General features: G+C 33.0%; 1 protein-coding gene across 1 annotated transcript in view; it reads left to right on the plus strand.

The window, feature by feature from the left end:
* The window catches only part of LRP1B (LDL receptor related protein 1B), a 1,834,834-nt gene that overhangs the window by 1,252,136 nt on the left and 567,530 nt on the right, over positions 1–15,168 (plus strand). Inside the window, exons 28-29 of the mRNA XM_035008121.1 lie at positions 8,765–8,896; positions 10,230–10,457. Of these exons, the coding sequence (XP_034864012.1) occupies positions 8,765–8,896; positions 10,230–10,457 (360 nt within the window). The remainder of the gene's footprint in view (positions 1–8,764; positions 8,897–10,229; positions 10,458–15,168) is intronic.

Raw genomic sequence — 15,168 nt, forward strand, 5'->3', positions numbered from 1 at the left:
GTTTTTGTTTTCTGGGTAAATACTCAGAAGTGGAATGCTGAATTGTGTTAGTTCTGTTTTTAATTTTTTGAGGAATATCCATATAGGTTTCCATAGTGGCTTTACCAATTTACATTGCCACCAACAGTGTATGAGTGTTCCCTTTTCTTCACATCCTCTCCAACAGATGTTACTTCTTGTCTCTTTGGCAAAAGCCATTTTAACAGGTGTGAGATGATAATCTCATTATGTCTTTGATTTGCATTTCCCTGATAATAAATGATGTTGAACGTCTTTTCACGTGCCTGGCAGTCATCTCTATGTCTTCTCTGGAAAAATATCTATTTAGATCCTCTGTCCATTTTTTTAACAAGGTTGTTTCTTTTGTTGTTGTTGTTAAATTACATGTTCTTTATGTACTTTGGATATTAGTCCCTATATATGATGTGAACATATCTTCTTCCATTTAGCACCTTGCTTTGTGTTTTGCTGATGATTTCCTATGCTGTGTAGAAAATTTTAGGTTTGATGTAGTCCCATTTGTTTATTTTTGCTTTTGTTTCCCTTGCCTTGAGTTTACCATCTATGTTTTCTTCTGGAATTTTATGGTATCAGGCCTTACATTCATATCTTTTATCAATTTTGAGTTAATTTTTATGTGTGGTGTAAGATAGTGATCCAGGTTCATTCTTTCACATGTGGTTGTCCAATTTTCCCACTTTCATTTATTGAAAAGACTATCCTTTTCCTATTATATATTTTTGGCTCCTTTATCATAAATTAATTGAGCATAAAAGTGTGGGTTTATTTTGGGGCCCTGTACTCTATTCCATTGATATATGTGTCTATTTTTATACCAATACTTTACCATTTGGTTAATATAGTTTGAAATCAGAGAGCATGATACCTCCAGATTTGTTTTTTCTCCAGATTGCTTTGGCTATTCAGGGTCTTTGTGGTTCTATACAAATTTTAGCATTATTTGTCCTAGTTTTGTGGAAGATGCCCTTAGGACTTAGAAAGGGATTTCACCGAATCTGTAGATTGCTTTGGATATTATGGACATTTTAACAATACTATTCTTCCAATCCAGAACGATATTATCTTTCCACATATTTGTGTCTTCAGTTTCTGATATCAGTGTCTTGTAGTTTTCAGTGTATAAATCACCTCCTAAAATTTATTTCTAGGTATTTTTGGATGTAATTGTAAATGGGATTGTTTTCTTAATTTCTCTTGCTGATAGTTCATTATTAGTGTATAGAATTGAAACAGATTCCTGTATATTGATTTTCTCTCCTGTAATTTTACTGAATTCATTTATTGGTTTTAACAGTTGTGTGTGTGTGTAGTAGTGTAGTATTTAGGGTTTTCTATATATAGTGTGATGTCATCTGCAAATAGTGATAGTTTTACTTCTTCTTTTTTAAGTCAGATGCTTTTTATTTCTTTTTCTTACCTAATTGCTATGGCTAGAAGTTCCAGTACTGTGTTTAATAAAAGTGGCTAGAGTTGGCATCATTGTATTGTCCCTGATCTTAGGGGGAAAAACATTTAGCTTTTCACTGTTGAGTATTATGTTAGCTGTAGGTTTGTCATGTGTGGCCTTTGTTATACTGAGGTACATTCCCTTCATACCCATTTTGTTGAGTTTTTATCATAAATGGATGTTGAATTTTGTCAAACGTGTTTTTCTGCATCTGTTGAGTTGATCATATGATTTTTATTCTTCATTTTGTTAAAGTAATATATCACTTTGATTGGATTGGGAATGTTGAACCACCCTTGCACCCCTAAGGATAACTACCACTTGATCATGGTATATAATCTTTTAATGAATTGTTGAATTCTGTTTGCTAATATTTTGTTGAGGATTTCTATACATATGTTCATCAGAGATATCAGCCTATAATTTTATTTATTTTGTGGTGTTCTTTTCCGGTTTTGGCAGCAGGGTGATGCTGGTCTCTTAAAATGAGTTTGGAAACATTTGCTTCTCTTCAATTTTTTGAAAAAGTTTGAAAAGTGTAGGTATTAATCTTCTTTGAATGTTTGGTAGAATTTACCAGTGAAGCCATCTGGTCCTTTGCGGGGAGGTTTTTGATTACTGATTCAATCTCCTTGCTTATAATCAATTTATTCATATTTTCTATTTCTTCATAATTCAGTCTTGGAAGATTATATGTTTTTAAGAATTTATCCATTTCTTCTAGATTATCTAATTTGGTGGTTCTAATTATCTAATTATCTAATTGTTCTTAGTAGGGTTTTTTTTTAATATATAATCCTTTGTATTTCTCTAGTATCAGATGTAACATCTCTTTCATTTTTTATTTTATTTATTTGAGCCACCTCTTTTTTTCTTGTTCAGTCCAAGTAAAGGTTTATCAATTTTATTTATTTTTTCAAAGAACCAGCTTTTAGTTTCCTTGAACATTTCTTTTGTCTTCTTAGTCTCTGTTCAATATATTTCCACTCTGATCTTTATTATTTCCTTCATTCTACTAAATTTGGGCATTATTTGTTCTTTTTTTTTACTTCCTTTAGGTATAGAGTTAGATTGTTGATTTGAGATTTTTCGTATTTCTTCAGGTTACCTGTATTCCTATAGACTTCCCTCATAAAACAGCTTTTGCTGCATCTCACAGATTTTGTCCTTTTGTATTTCAATTTTGATTTGTCTCCTGGTATTTTTTTTTCTTTTTTGATTTTATCATTGACCCATTGGTTGTTTGGTAGCATGTTGTTTAATCTCTACATAATTGTAATTTTTACACTTTTCTTCCTGTAATTGATTTCCAGTTTTATACTGTTGTGGTCAGAAAAGATGCTTGATATGATTTTGTTTTTTGTGAATTTACTGAGACTTGTTTTGTGGTTAACATGTTATCTATCCTGGAGAATGTTCCAAGTGCACTTGGGAAGAACATGTATTCTGCTGCTTTTGGATGGAATGTTCTATATATAACTGAGTCCAGCTGGTTTAATGTGTCATTTAAGGCCAATATTTCCTTATTGATTTTCTGTCTGGACATCCATCCATTGATGTAAGTGGCACATTAAAGTTCCCTACTATTATTGTATTGATGTCAATTTCTCTCTTTCAGTCTATTAATGTTTGCTTTATATATTTAGGTACTCCTTTATTGGGTGTATAAATACCTACATAAATACTTACAAATGTTATATCTTCTTGTTGGACTGACCATTATATAATGCCCTTGTCTTTCATATAGTTTGTTTTGAAGTTTATTTTGTCTGATGTAAGTATAAACTACACCAGATTTTTTTTTTTTTTTTTTTTTTACTTTCCATTTGCATGGAACATCTTTTTTTATCCCTTCACTTTTAGTCTGTGTGTGTCCTTAGATCAGAAGTGAGTCTTTTTCAGGCAATATATGCATGCATCTTGGGGTTTTTTTGTTTGTTTTGTTTTATTTTGCTTTTTCACATTCAGCCAACTCTGTGTCTTTTGATTAGAGAGTTACTCCATTTACATTTAAAGAATTAGTGATAGGTATGTACTTATCAACATTTTGTTGATTGTTTTCTGGACATTTTTGTAGTTTGCCTCTGTTACTTTTTTTCTTTTTTTGCTCTCTTCCCTTGTGGTTTGGTGATTTTCTCTAGTGTTATGTTTAGATTCCTTTCTTATTGTCTTTCGTGTATCTACTATAGATTGTTTTTTTGTGGTTACCATGAGGTCCACATATAGCACCATATAGATAGATAGATAGATAGATAGATAGATAGATAGATAGATAGATAGATATACACACACACACACACACACAGATGCAGTCTGTTTTGCTGATAGCATCTTAAGTCTGAACACATTCTAAAAACTACATTTTTATTACCCTCCCCTACCATGTGTTCTATTCTTGATGTCACTTTTTACATCTTTTTATTTTGTGTATCCCTTAACTAATTATTATAGCTATAATTAATTTTAGTATTTTTGTCTTTTAGCCTTCATATTAGCTTTATAAATGGTTAATCCATTACTTTTACTATATATTTACATTACTAATGAGATTTTTACTTTCATATCTTTGCTTGGTACTAGTTATTCCCTTTTCTTTTAGCTTAAAGAAATCTCTTTGACTTTTTTTTTTAAAGATTTTATTTATTTATTTGACAGAGAGAGACACAATGAGAGAGGGAACACAAGCAAGGGGAATGGGAGAGGGAGAAGCAGGGCTCAATCCCAGGTCCGCAGGAAGCCCGATGCAGGGCTCAATCCCAGGACCCTGAGATCATGACCAGGCAGACGCTTAACGACTGAGCCACCCAGGCACCCCATCTTTGACTTTTTTTTTAAGGCCACTTAGTGGTAATGAATTCCTTTGCATTTTGCTTATCTGGAAAACTCTATTTCTCTTTCAATTCCAAATAAAAACCTTGCCGGGTAAAGTATTTTTGAATGGAAGTTTTGCTTTGTTTTGTTTTGTTTTGTTTTTTTCCTTTCAGCACTCTGAACATGTCATCCTACTCCCACGTGGCCTATATACTTTCTGCTGATGAATCTGCTGATAGCCTTAAGATTCCCCTGTATGTAAGAATTTGTTTTTCCCTTGCTGCTATTAATATTCTCTATTCATCTTTAACTATTGACATTTTAATTATAATGTATCTTGGTTTGGATCCCTTTGTATTTATTTTATGTGGAACTGTCTGTGCTTCCTGGAACAGGATGCCTAATCCCTAATTTTTTCCTAGATTATGGAAGTTTTCAACCATTATTTTTTTAAGTTTTTATTTAAATTCCAGTTATTTAACATACAGTGTATATTAATTTCAGGTGTAAAATCTAGCTATTCATTGCTTACATACAATAGCCTGTGATCATCACAAGTGCCCTCCTTAATACCTCACCCATCACACTGCCCAGTAACCCTCAGTTTATTCTCTATACTTGAGAGTCTCTTTTCTGGTTTATCCTTTTTTTGCCTCCATATTCATCTGTTTTCTTTCTTAAATTCCAAATATGAGTGAAATCATATGGTATCTGTCTTTGTCTGACTGACCTCTTTTGCAAATGGCAAGATTTCACTCTTTTTATGGCTGAGTTATATTCCATTGTATGTATATGCCACATCTTCTTTATCCATTCATCAGTCAATGGGCATTTGGGCTCTTTCCATAATTTGGCTATTGTTGATAATGCTGCTAAAAGCATCAGGGTGCATGTATCTCTTCAAATCAATATTATTGTATCCTTTGTATAAATACCTAGTAGTGCAATTGTTGGATTGTAGAGTAGTTCTATTTTTAACCTTTTGAGAAACATCCATATTGTTTTCCAGAGTGGCTGCAACAGTTTGCATTCTCACCAATAGTGTAAGAGGGTTCCCCTTTCTCCGCATCCTTACCAACACCGGCTGTTTCTTGTATTATTGATTTTAGCCATTCTGACAGGTGTAAGGTGATATCTCTAGTTTTGATTTGTGTTTCCCTGATGATCAGTGATGTTGAGCATCTTTTCATGTGTCTGTTAGCCATGTGTCTGTCTTCTTTGGAAAAATGTCTGTTCATGTCTTCTGCCCATTTTTTAACTGGATTATTTGGTTTTTTGGATATTGAGTTTTATAAATTCTTTATATTTTTTGGATACTCACCCTTTGTCAGATGTATCATTTACAAATATCTTCTCCCATTCAGAAGGTTGCCTTTTAGTTTTGTTGATTGTTCCCTTCACTGTGCAGAAGCTTTTTATTTTAATGAAGTCCAATGGTTTATTTTTACTTTTATTTCCCTTGCCTCTGGAGACATCATAAGAAATTGCTATGGTTGATGTCAAAGAAGTTACTCCCTGTGTTCTCCTCTAGGATTTTGATGGTTTTCTGTCTCATATTTAGGTCTTTCATCCATTTGGCATTTATTTTTGTGTATGGTATAAGAAAGTGGTCCAGTTCCATTCTTTTGCATTTTGCTGTCCAGTTTTCCCAACACCATTTGTTGAAGAGACTGTCTTTTTACCACTGGATATTCTTTCCTGCTTTGTCAAAGATTGGTTGACCAAACAGTTGTGGGTCCATTTCTGGGTTTTCTATTTTGTTCCATTGATCTGTGTGTCTGTTTTTGTGTTGGTACCATACTGTCTTAATCAGTCATTATTTTTTTAAATAAATTATCTACCACCCTTCTCTCTTTCTTCTCCATCTGGGACCCCTATAATGCATATGTTATTCTGTTTGATATTGTCCAACAGGTTCCTTAAGCTACCTTCACTTTTATTATTATTATTTTGTTTTTTTCTTTTTGCTCCACTGATTAGATGATTTCCACTGCCTGTCTTCCACATTGCTGATCCATTCTTCTACTTAGTCTAGTTTGCTGTTGAACCCCTCTATTGTGTTTTTCATTTCAGCTATTGTAATATATTGTATTGTAAGTCTTTTGACTTCTTTTTGGTACTTTCTTATGGTTTCTGTCCCTTTGCTGAAGTTCTCACTGTGTTCATCCATTCTTCTCCAGAGTTCGGTGAACATCTTTATGAACATGACTTTGAACTCTTATCTGATAGATTACTTACCTCTGCATTGTTAAGGTCTTCTTCTGAGGCTTTGTTTTATTCTTTCATTTGGAACCTATTCCTCTGTCTCTTCGTTTTGCTTGGCTCTCTGTTTTTGTTTTTATGCATTAGGTGAAACAACCACCTCTCTCAGTCTTAAAGCAGTGGACTTGTGTATCAGATAAACCTTATCTTTCAAACTTTTTTAGCTTGTGTTTTTTCCTCAGACCTTTGTGGTTGTCTAAGTAGCCTAATTTATTCTTCATAGGTCCCAGCTATTGCAGGTATGCCAAAATCTGTCAGTGTTCCAAAGGGAGGGATTTTAGACAGTGCATAGTTTTAATCTAATTGTAAGCCAGATCTTCAGGCAACAGCTTTTAAGGTGTATAAATAGAGTCTTATGGGTTCATAATCATAAACCATGCTGACTTCCAAACCTGAGAGATCTGGATAACAGTTTTAAAAATTATGGCTTTAGACATATGTACAATCCCTTTTCTGGGAAATATCAGCAAAGACAAATGAGGGCACTAATATGATTCTTTACTTAGTTCCCAGGGGCATCTCTGACCTCTGGATGTCCTCAGGCTTAAGCTCCTGAACGAGAAAATAGGCATTTTCACATAAATACTGGGGGAGGGTTTCAGTCTACTGTTTATGCAGTGCCTTGGGGGTTGTAGCCTGCCAAGTTCTGTTTCTCCAAATGTTTCAGACCCATGAGGCCCAGAAATGTAATCCTCCCTAGCCAAAAGAGCTAGATGCTCAAGAAGTGTCCCCTATGAGGGCTGTACATCCCTGCCAGCTTTGGTGGGACAGGCAGTGGCTATGGTGCATGAGGGTGGGATGCTTGGCTGGCCAGCTAGAGCTAGGCAGGCTGAGGCTGTGGTGTGTGCGGTCAGGGTGCTCTGACTGGAGCTAGCAGTGAGGGTTAAGGAGGGTTTCCTTTGAAACCATGTCTCTGCCTCTCCTACCTGTCTCAATGTGGCCTTTTTATCCTTTGCTGTGGAGGTGCTGTTTAGCTAGCTTTCAGGTCCTTTTCATAGGGAATTATTCTATATATATGGTTGTAGAGTTGTTATGTTCATGGAAGGAGGTGAGTTCAGGATCCTTTTATGCCACCATCTTAAAATCTCTCCTTAATTGATTTTCTTAGAAAAAAATTTCTGAGTCTTTCATTTCCTTTGATTTATTTTTAAGCAAATGCAAAGACATGGATTATTTTTATTACCTTGGCTGGGAGGATGCTAAATACTAGCAAAAACCACACTGAGTATCAAGTACCGTTAATTTCTCATATCCTCTACAATTTTATTATAACCCATTGATTTTTAGTCTTTGTGCTTTAAAACTCTACAAGACTTCATTAACTACTCTGAGCAATAGGTCCACTTGTTAGGAAGATAAAATAGGTTGAAAACTAAAATATTGCTGGTGGGATCAGAAGTTGTAACACTTTCCTGCCTTTAATTTAGTATTCTTATTCTACCAGATAGGTTCTATAAAAATAAGATTTAAGAGAATTGATCAACTGAGATTAAAATCTTATCTAAAAGGCATAATGACAGAACATGAAACACAAAAGAATAAGAGAATGATGTTGAACTGCAAAATTTAATATTCCATTCTAAGTTTGAATATATTATAACTTACTTATACAATATAGTTTAGCAAGTCTGTGTAAGTAGAGGAAACTTTAGCCAGTTAGTAGAGAGAGAAAAAAAAAAAGAAAAAGTAGATGTCTTAATAATGAAGGATATTAACATTTCTTCACTTAGGCTTCTGATTTGATAAAGATCATATGACCTGAAGGAAATATATGTATGTAACAACACAGTTTCCTAGGGAAACACTAAGAGTGGTGTGCTAAGGCACAAAGAGAGTCTATATCGTAGGTTAGGAAAGTAACAATATCCACTGATACACTCAATTCCTGGATTATGATTTAGATGAACTTATTATAAACTAAATTTAATAATTATTCCTGGGTTGTTGTTTTTTTTTTCTCAGAAAAAGTCTTTGCTTCTAAGGAAATAGGATGCATATATTTAGACTTAGAGAAAATTGAGGGCGTTAACTTAGTTGTTATCTTTGAGGAGGAAAATGTCTTTATTAATGTAATTGCTGTATGTGATTGTCTATTATTGTCATATTATTCATCCCAGTAATGGGTGCCATATAGGAACTTCACTTTGAATCTTTAAGGGAATTACCCTTGTCAACCTCAGAGGTTCCCTTTTTCACTGTTAATATTTCACTGTGTAATTACAGCTCCCAATCCCTGTGCAGCTAATGACGGCAAAGGTCCCTGCTCTCACGTGTGTCTGATCAGTCATAATAGGACTGCTGCTTGTGCATGCCCCCACTTGATGAAGCTTTCCTCAGACAAGAAGACCTGCCATGGTAAACTTCTTGAAGTTCCTATCTAAAATTCAAATTGAATTCTCTCAAATTGTATTAGCATTAAGGTTTTGCTTCAAGTAAAGCAGAAGAGGTTTTTAATTCCTTAAAAACATTTAAGGTAGTGCTATTTCCAGACTCTATTGATGATTCATCTACTTTTGGAAAGACTGACAAATTCTTTAAATATGTGATATGCTGCACTTTACTATTTATTACCTTATTCATTTTTTTCTTGCCACTTTCTTATTTGGTATGTTAGCAGAATTTATCTCTACAAAACAGGGATATTTGTAAGTGAAAGTGCATTTTCAGAAAGTGATGATGTAGGTAACCCATGTAACAAAGAAGTACTTAACAGCTTTAATCTCTTCCTGCTCTTCTAAAGTTACTCTCACATCATTTTATAGGAGATTATCAACTCAAAGGGGGAAAAATGAAGTAAAATATATAACTTTGATTTTTTCTTAAAAATATTTAAACAGCACATTTAAACTAGAAAAATGATAATGAAATTTGTGAATCAGACTGTGCGTTGTTTGCTGTTTTGATTTATTTTAATTTTGAGTAATTTTTGTTATTTGCAGAGCAATTACTTTTAAGGGCAGAAAAGAATGTACTCACAAAATCTTAACTCAGGAACGTAAGCACATGTTGATTTAATTAATTATATATAATCTTAACATATCACAACAACAATAATTCCAAAGAGAGCAATGAAATAATAGAATATCTGTGACTTCTGTTTCTATTTAACCTCCTATTTTACAAACTCATTTCAAAAAAGTGTCTATGGAAAGTAAAAATGATGCAATGCCTCACAATGTTGCTTACTACAGATTTAAAAAAATGTATAATAAAGCATGCTTTAACATTATTTGAACCCCAATTTTGATAAGGAAAACATGAACATGATTTTTAAATCCATGTTTAATTTTATTCAGAGATAGTATAAAAAATGTTCTTAAATGCCTTCAAAAATCATTTAATTTTGTTATAATTGGGTACAAAGAACAAATATGGTTGTTTGACATTTGCAGAATTCATGTGTTTTAGCAATTGTTTGAAATTCTAAGATCAAATCACTGAGAATTTCTTGGTGTTTCTAACTAAAGAAAAATAATGACTTAAGAATTCTAACTTGTTTTACATTTGTTTCTTAAGTATTTTAATTTAAGTAATAGATAACTCACCTATGCCCATCAAATCTTGATTATGATTTTCTGGTGTTAAAATTCCATTAAATCATCAACAAGTTATAATTTTAGAATTTATAGATTGCCTCAAACTTGCCGAGCTTATAAGAGAAAAACACTTATTTCTATTTCTTTTCTAGAAATGAAAAAATTTCTTCTATATGCAAGACGTTCTGAAATCAGAGGAGTGGATATTGATAATCCGTATTTTAACTTTATCACGGCCTTTACAGTCCCTGATATTGATGATGTCACTGTGATAGACTTTGATGCATCTGAAGAACGTTTATACTGGACAGATATTAAAACACAAACCATTAAACGAGCTTTTATTAATGGAACTGGATTGGAAACTGTTATTTCAAGAGGTAAGAGTTTTGCACATTACAACTTAAAAAAAAGTCATTCAATTTATAAAAATCACAAGTCTCTTTTGTATTCTTTTCTTATTATTCAATTCTATGTTGTTAATTGAAAGTTGGAATTGATTATTCAGAGATTTAATAATATGCTATGTCTTTAAAATTGTAGAATGCTATAATTATGTTGCACATGATAGTCTGATAACTAGAAATTTAGTTTCAAAAGAAGAAAAAATTCAAAAGGGATCTCCTTGAAATTTATGGATTTCTAAACAAACATATTTGAAGACTCCTTTTTGCTGATGGGGAGATAGTAATTTGTATACAGAATATATAGGATATTGGGAAGGACTGGTTTCCCTCTCTGACTCAAGCTTATTATCGACTTCCTTTTGCATAAATTTCTACAGAACTAGACTACACAAATATGACAGGGAACTTATTTCTGTCCACCTTCTGACCTGGCAGGTTAAATCATAGGTTATTGGTAAATGTTGTTAAATTAACCATTAAAAAAAAAGTAACTTTCCCCAAAGTAGAAAATATAGGTGAAGTGAACTTAGACATACATGCAAATGCAGTGGTTGAACTCTAAATATTTAACATTAAATTCTCCTAGTCTTTGTTTGAATCTTGGTGTATTGTGATTTCTGGATCAGTTATTGTTGTTATTGTTGTTGTTATTGTTATTGTTATTATTAGTAGCTTAGTGTATCTTCATTCTCTTTTCCATGACTGCAAAACCAAACAAGACAGTTTCTGTTCAATTTCATGCTCCAAAAGCATGGGAGAGTGATTTGGAAGAGGATAGAAGAATGAGTGATCAGTAATCCATATAGATATATCAAACTCTCATCAAACTCTCATACTAAAAATTTAAAATCAGACCTTACATGAGGAATGATCAGTATCTTAATGAAAGCAATAAGAAGTGCAGGTTTTAAATTCACAGATTTTCAACAGTTTCCATATATCAAACTTACATAGCTGGCTTGAGTATCACTAGTAGATCTGAGGGTATTTGACCACTAAAGTGCTCTTTTATTTATGCTAGCTCTTTACTCATCTAAGTTTAGTACTAGTAAAGCAACTTGAGCTAGTTGGGTATAAGCTTGTTCAAGTATTTATTTCAAACTTGCCATAAGAGAAGAACCTTTATAAAAAGGCTAATGCAAAGATTTTTTTTTCCTTTATACAGGATTTTTTTACAGAGGGGAGGGAAAAATGGTTGGATAATCATTGTTAGACTAGGTAATGGTCATTAAACACCTTGAAAGATCAGTTAAAGGACATTAGGTCCCTTCTAAGACTGACAGTCAGGTGATCTTCTCATAAGAAATTTATCAAAGTCTAAAAGAATATTGTTTGAGCACTTTATCATGAATGTAAAATCCTTACCAAAAGACTTTGTGAATTGTATGAAGAGATGTTATACCTCAGAAAAATGTGAGGACAACTTTCTGTCTATAAATATAGATTGGTAGCTAGTAGTTATTTGATGAATTTGTCATTGAGAAAATCACAGACTTATTTTCATTTAATGGACTCTATTTATAATTATTCCAAAAATTGAGCAATGGTATTTTCTAACTAACAATTAATACATATATTCATTAGGATCCATAATCATTAATTCAATCATTTTGACAAATATTGGAATATTTTATATATGATAAGAAATTGAAGGAGAATCAGTATTGGCTGAATAGTATGAAACACAGACAAAAGGGACACACTATACAAACTGATGGAACTAAAGAAATAAATAGAAACTGAATCTAGACTTTATAAGTTGTTGATTTTTATATTAGTACTGAAAATAATGAGAACCAAGGAAGTGTTTCAAGGAGGGAGCAGTTATATGGTTAGGTTTGCCTTTGGAAAATATTGGTTTTAGCTTTTAGGTTTAGTAGAGAATTGAAGAGGTCTGAGATGAGGGGTAGGTGAGCCAGGGACTCTGGGAGGCTAGGTCGTTGGCTGGTATAGCGGTTTTAGTAAGATGTGATAAAAACCTGGACTAGAAAGGAAACAATAGAGAGAGAGAAATGAGGGAGAATTACAGAAATATAAGAGTGAAAATATAGAGGAACTTAATTAATTGGATATGAAGGTTGAGGAATAAGCATTTTTGAACATAAGTCCTTCATTTCTGGTTACCGTACAAGTTGAATGATGTTGCATTTTCCTTTCTTCCAGGGTGAAAACTTGTTAAGGACTGATTTATCTTTCCATTAATAGAAAGCTTGAGATGAACTTTTGACAGTTCATCTTGTGAGCTCATCAAAGTATTTCAAATCCTGCCAGTAATTGTACTTTACTTTATCCTTTCATCTTTTGGATTCCCTGAGAATGTCTGTCTGACCTTCTCTTATTTCTTACATGCTGGCCTCTGTATCTTCTCACTTCGCTGTCCTTCCTCTACTGGACTTTTTCTTGAGATATTTTTTCTTTCCTTATCTTCCTTAGCCTAAGTCTAATGTGAAACCTGCTTCAAAAATCAGGCTCTACATTTGTCCATTGCCCCAAGCAGACCATTTTCTGAAAAAACACTGAGCCTTCATGAAGGGGTCTAGAAATAGTTTTCTTGCCTTGCCATTCTCCATATGCTAAAATACTAAGCTGTTCTTAATTTATGTACTACCTACATGAGCTATTTGTTAGTTACTTGTACAAAGCACACTTCATTGTAAGCATAAATACTAACACATGACTATAGATGCATTCTTTGTATAAAATAACAAATACTTATTATCATATGTATATTTGCCTCTTTCACACACACACAAAAAAAGTAATTGTATTCTAAGAAAAAGTACTATAACAATTCATAACAGATGTTCTTGCTAGTGATCTGCAGCCTGACTCTCTGGTGGTGATTAATACTTATCCTTGAGTCACTGCTTGGTCCAGATATTTTTTAATTATTGATGCTTTCAGGTTTATTTTTCTGATGTGATGAATAATACTAGCTGTCATTAATGTGGCAAGCACCATAATCTCATGTAATCTTTATAAAACTATTATTAAGAAATACTTTCATTCTGCAGATGAGAAAGCTTAAGCTTGTGAAAGTTAAAACTCTGTCTCAGAAACAAAGTGAGGAAACATTCACTGTGGAGACACATTCACACTCTGGACTGTATGTTTAGAGCTCCTGTCATCCTCATTACTCTACAATGAAAGAATTTGGGACTTCATACCCAGTGGTTTGGTGTTGTCCTTTTATGCTCAGTTGCCTCTCCTGAGTACTTGTTTATATATTGCCCACCATTATACCTTACTAGATAGAGGATTGTCCTCCTCAAACTCTAAATTAACATAGCAAGAAATTAACTTGCAATTAACATCATAAGAAAACAAGAAGACATTACTAGACCTTAAAGTTCCTTATATAACTGGGAGTTGCACAGTTGAGTTTTCACATTTGCATCTATTCTTCTTTTATCTATCATTTATTCCCCATGCAGTGCTTTGAAGTTAATGTTACTTTCTGTTTTTAAAAATGAGGAGGCATTTAATTCAGGTTTCCCATGCTAGGAAATAGCAGAGCTTTGTTACATCCAAGTTTGAATTGACTCTAAAGCTAATGCTGTTTTTCCCCCTGAGCGTCCCTTTCTTTTACAAATAAGGAACTTTGGCAAGTAGAGAGCAGAAACTTTATTATAACCACATGGTTTGTACAAAATTTATTTCCAATGTTCACTTAATGTACACTCAGCATACTCTGCTGATTTCACCTAGTAGCACCTGGGTGAAGTATAAGGGTTATTCCACCCCTCTGCCAATAGTTTGACTGGTTATTCTGATATATAAGAAAAAGCTTTTAGAGATATGTTGGCAGCTTTATGAGGTTCCAAGGCTACTATCAATACAAATTCACTTATTGGAAAAAACTCCTGATGTATCTGATTATTCTAGGGCAAAGTGAATTGTTCACCTCTGGAAAATTAAGGACTCAACGTTGGGCAAGTACAATTGATTGAACAAAGTATTTTTTCTAGAGTCATCTACCATCTGAAAGAACTAGACTATTAAGCTGAGTTAAGCAGCTGCTAAAATGAACAAAAGGAAGATTAATACAAATTAGAAGTTATCTGTTTATAAAGAACACTCATTTATATGGTAGGGAATTATCATATAATCATATGCTTTTTTAACTACAAAAATATAAACCTCTTTAAATGCAGACCTTTTGATCACATTGCCACTATATAAAATTTAATTCTCAATGGTACTTTGAATCTAATTGGACCTATTTCAAAGTAGATTTCCATTATTATTTGAAATTGTTATCCACTTCTGCCAATAATTATTTTGTCAGTGAGTATTAAGATTTATTCATTCCCTCTATTTTGCAAGACACCGTATTTAATTGTACCCAGTAATAAAAATGCTTAAGGGGAAAAAAAAAAAAAAACTATTGTGAAAATTGGTCCAGAGAGAATGAAGGAAATGAAAACAGGTCAGTAATAACGGTGAAATCTAGATTTTGGAACCAGGCCTTGAATTCAAGTAGAAAGTTTGGATAGGGAACATCTGTTGTTTTGCCTATTTCTGAATAGGATTTTCAATTTTCATTTTCACCCAGGAAACCTTTCAGTGGAAGAATGTCTACATCTGTGATTTAAAAAAAGAGAAAAGAAAAGAAAAAAGAAAGAAAGAAAGAAAGAAAGAAAGAAAGAAAGAAAGAAAGAAAGAAAGAAAGAAAGAAAGAAAG

The sequence above is a fragment of the Mirounga leonina genome, unplaced genomic scaffold, assembly GCF_011800145.1.
Source record: "Mirounga leonina isolate KUSES-001 unplaced genomic scaffold, KU_Mleo_1.0 Mir_151, whole genome shotgun sequence".
Lineage (NCBI taxonomy): Eukaryota > Metazoa > Chordata > Mammalia > Carnivora > Phocidae > Mirounga > Mirounga leonina.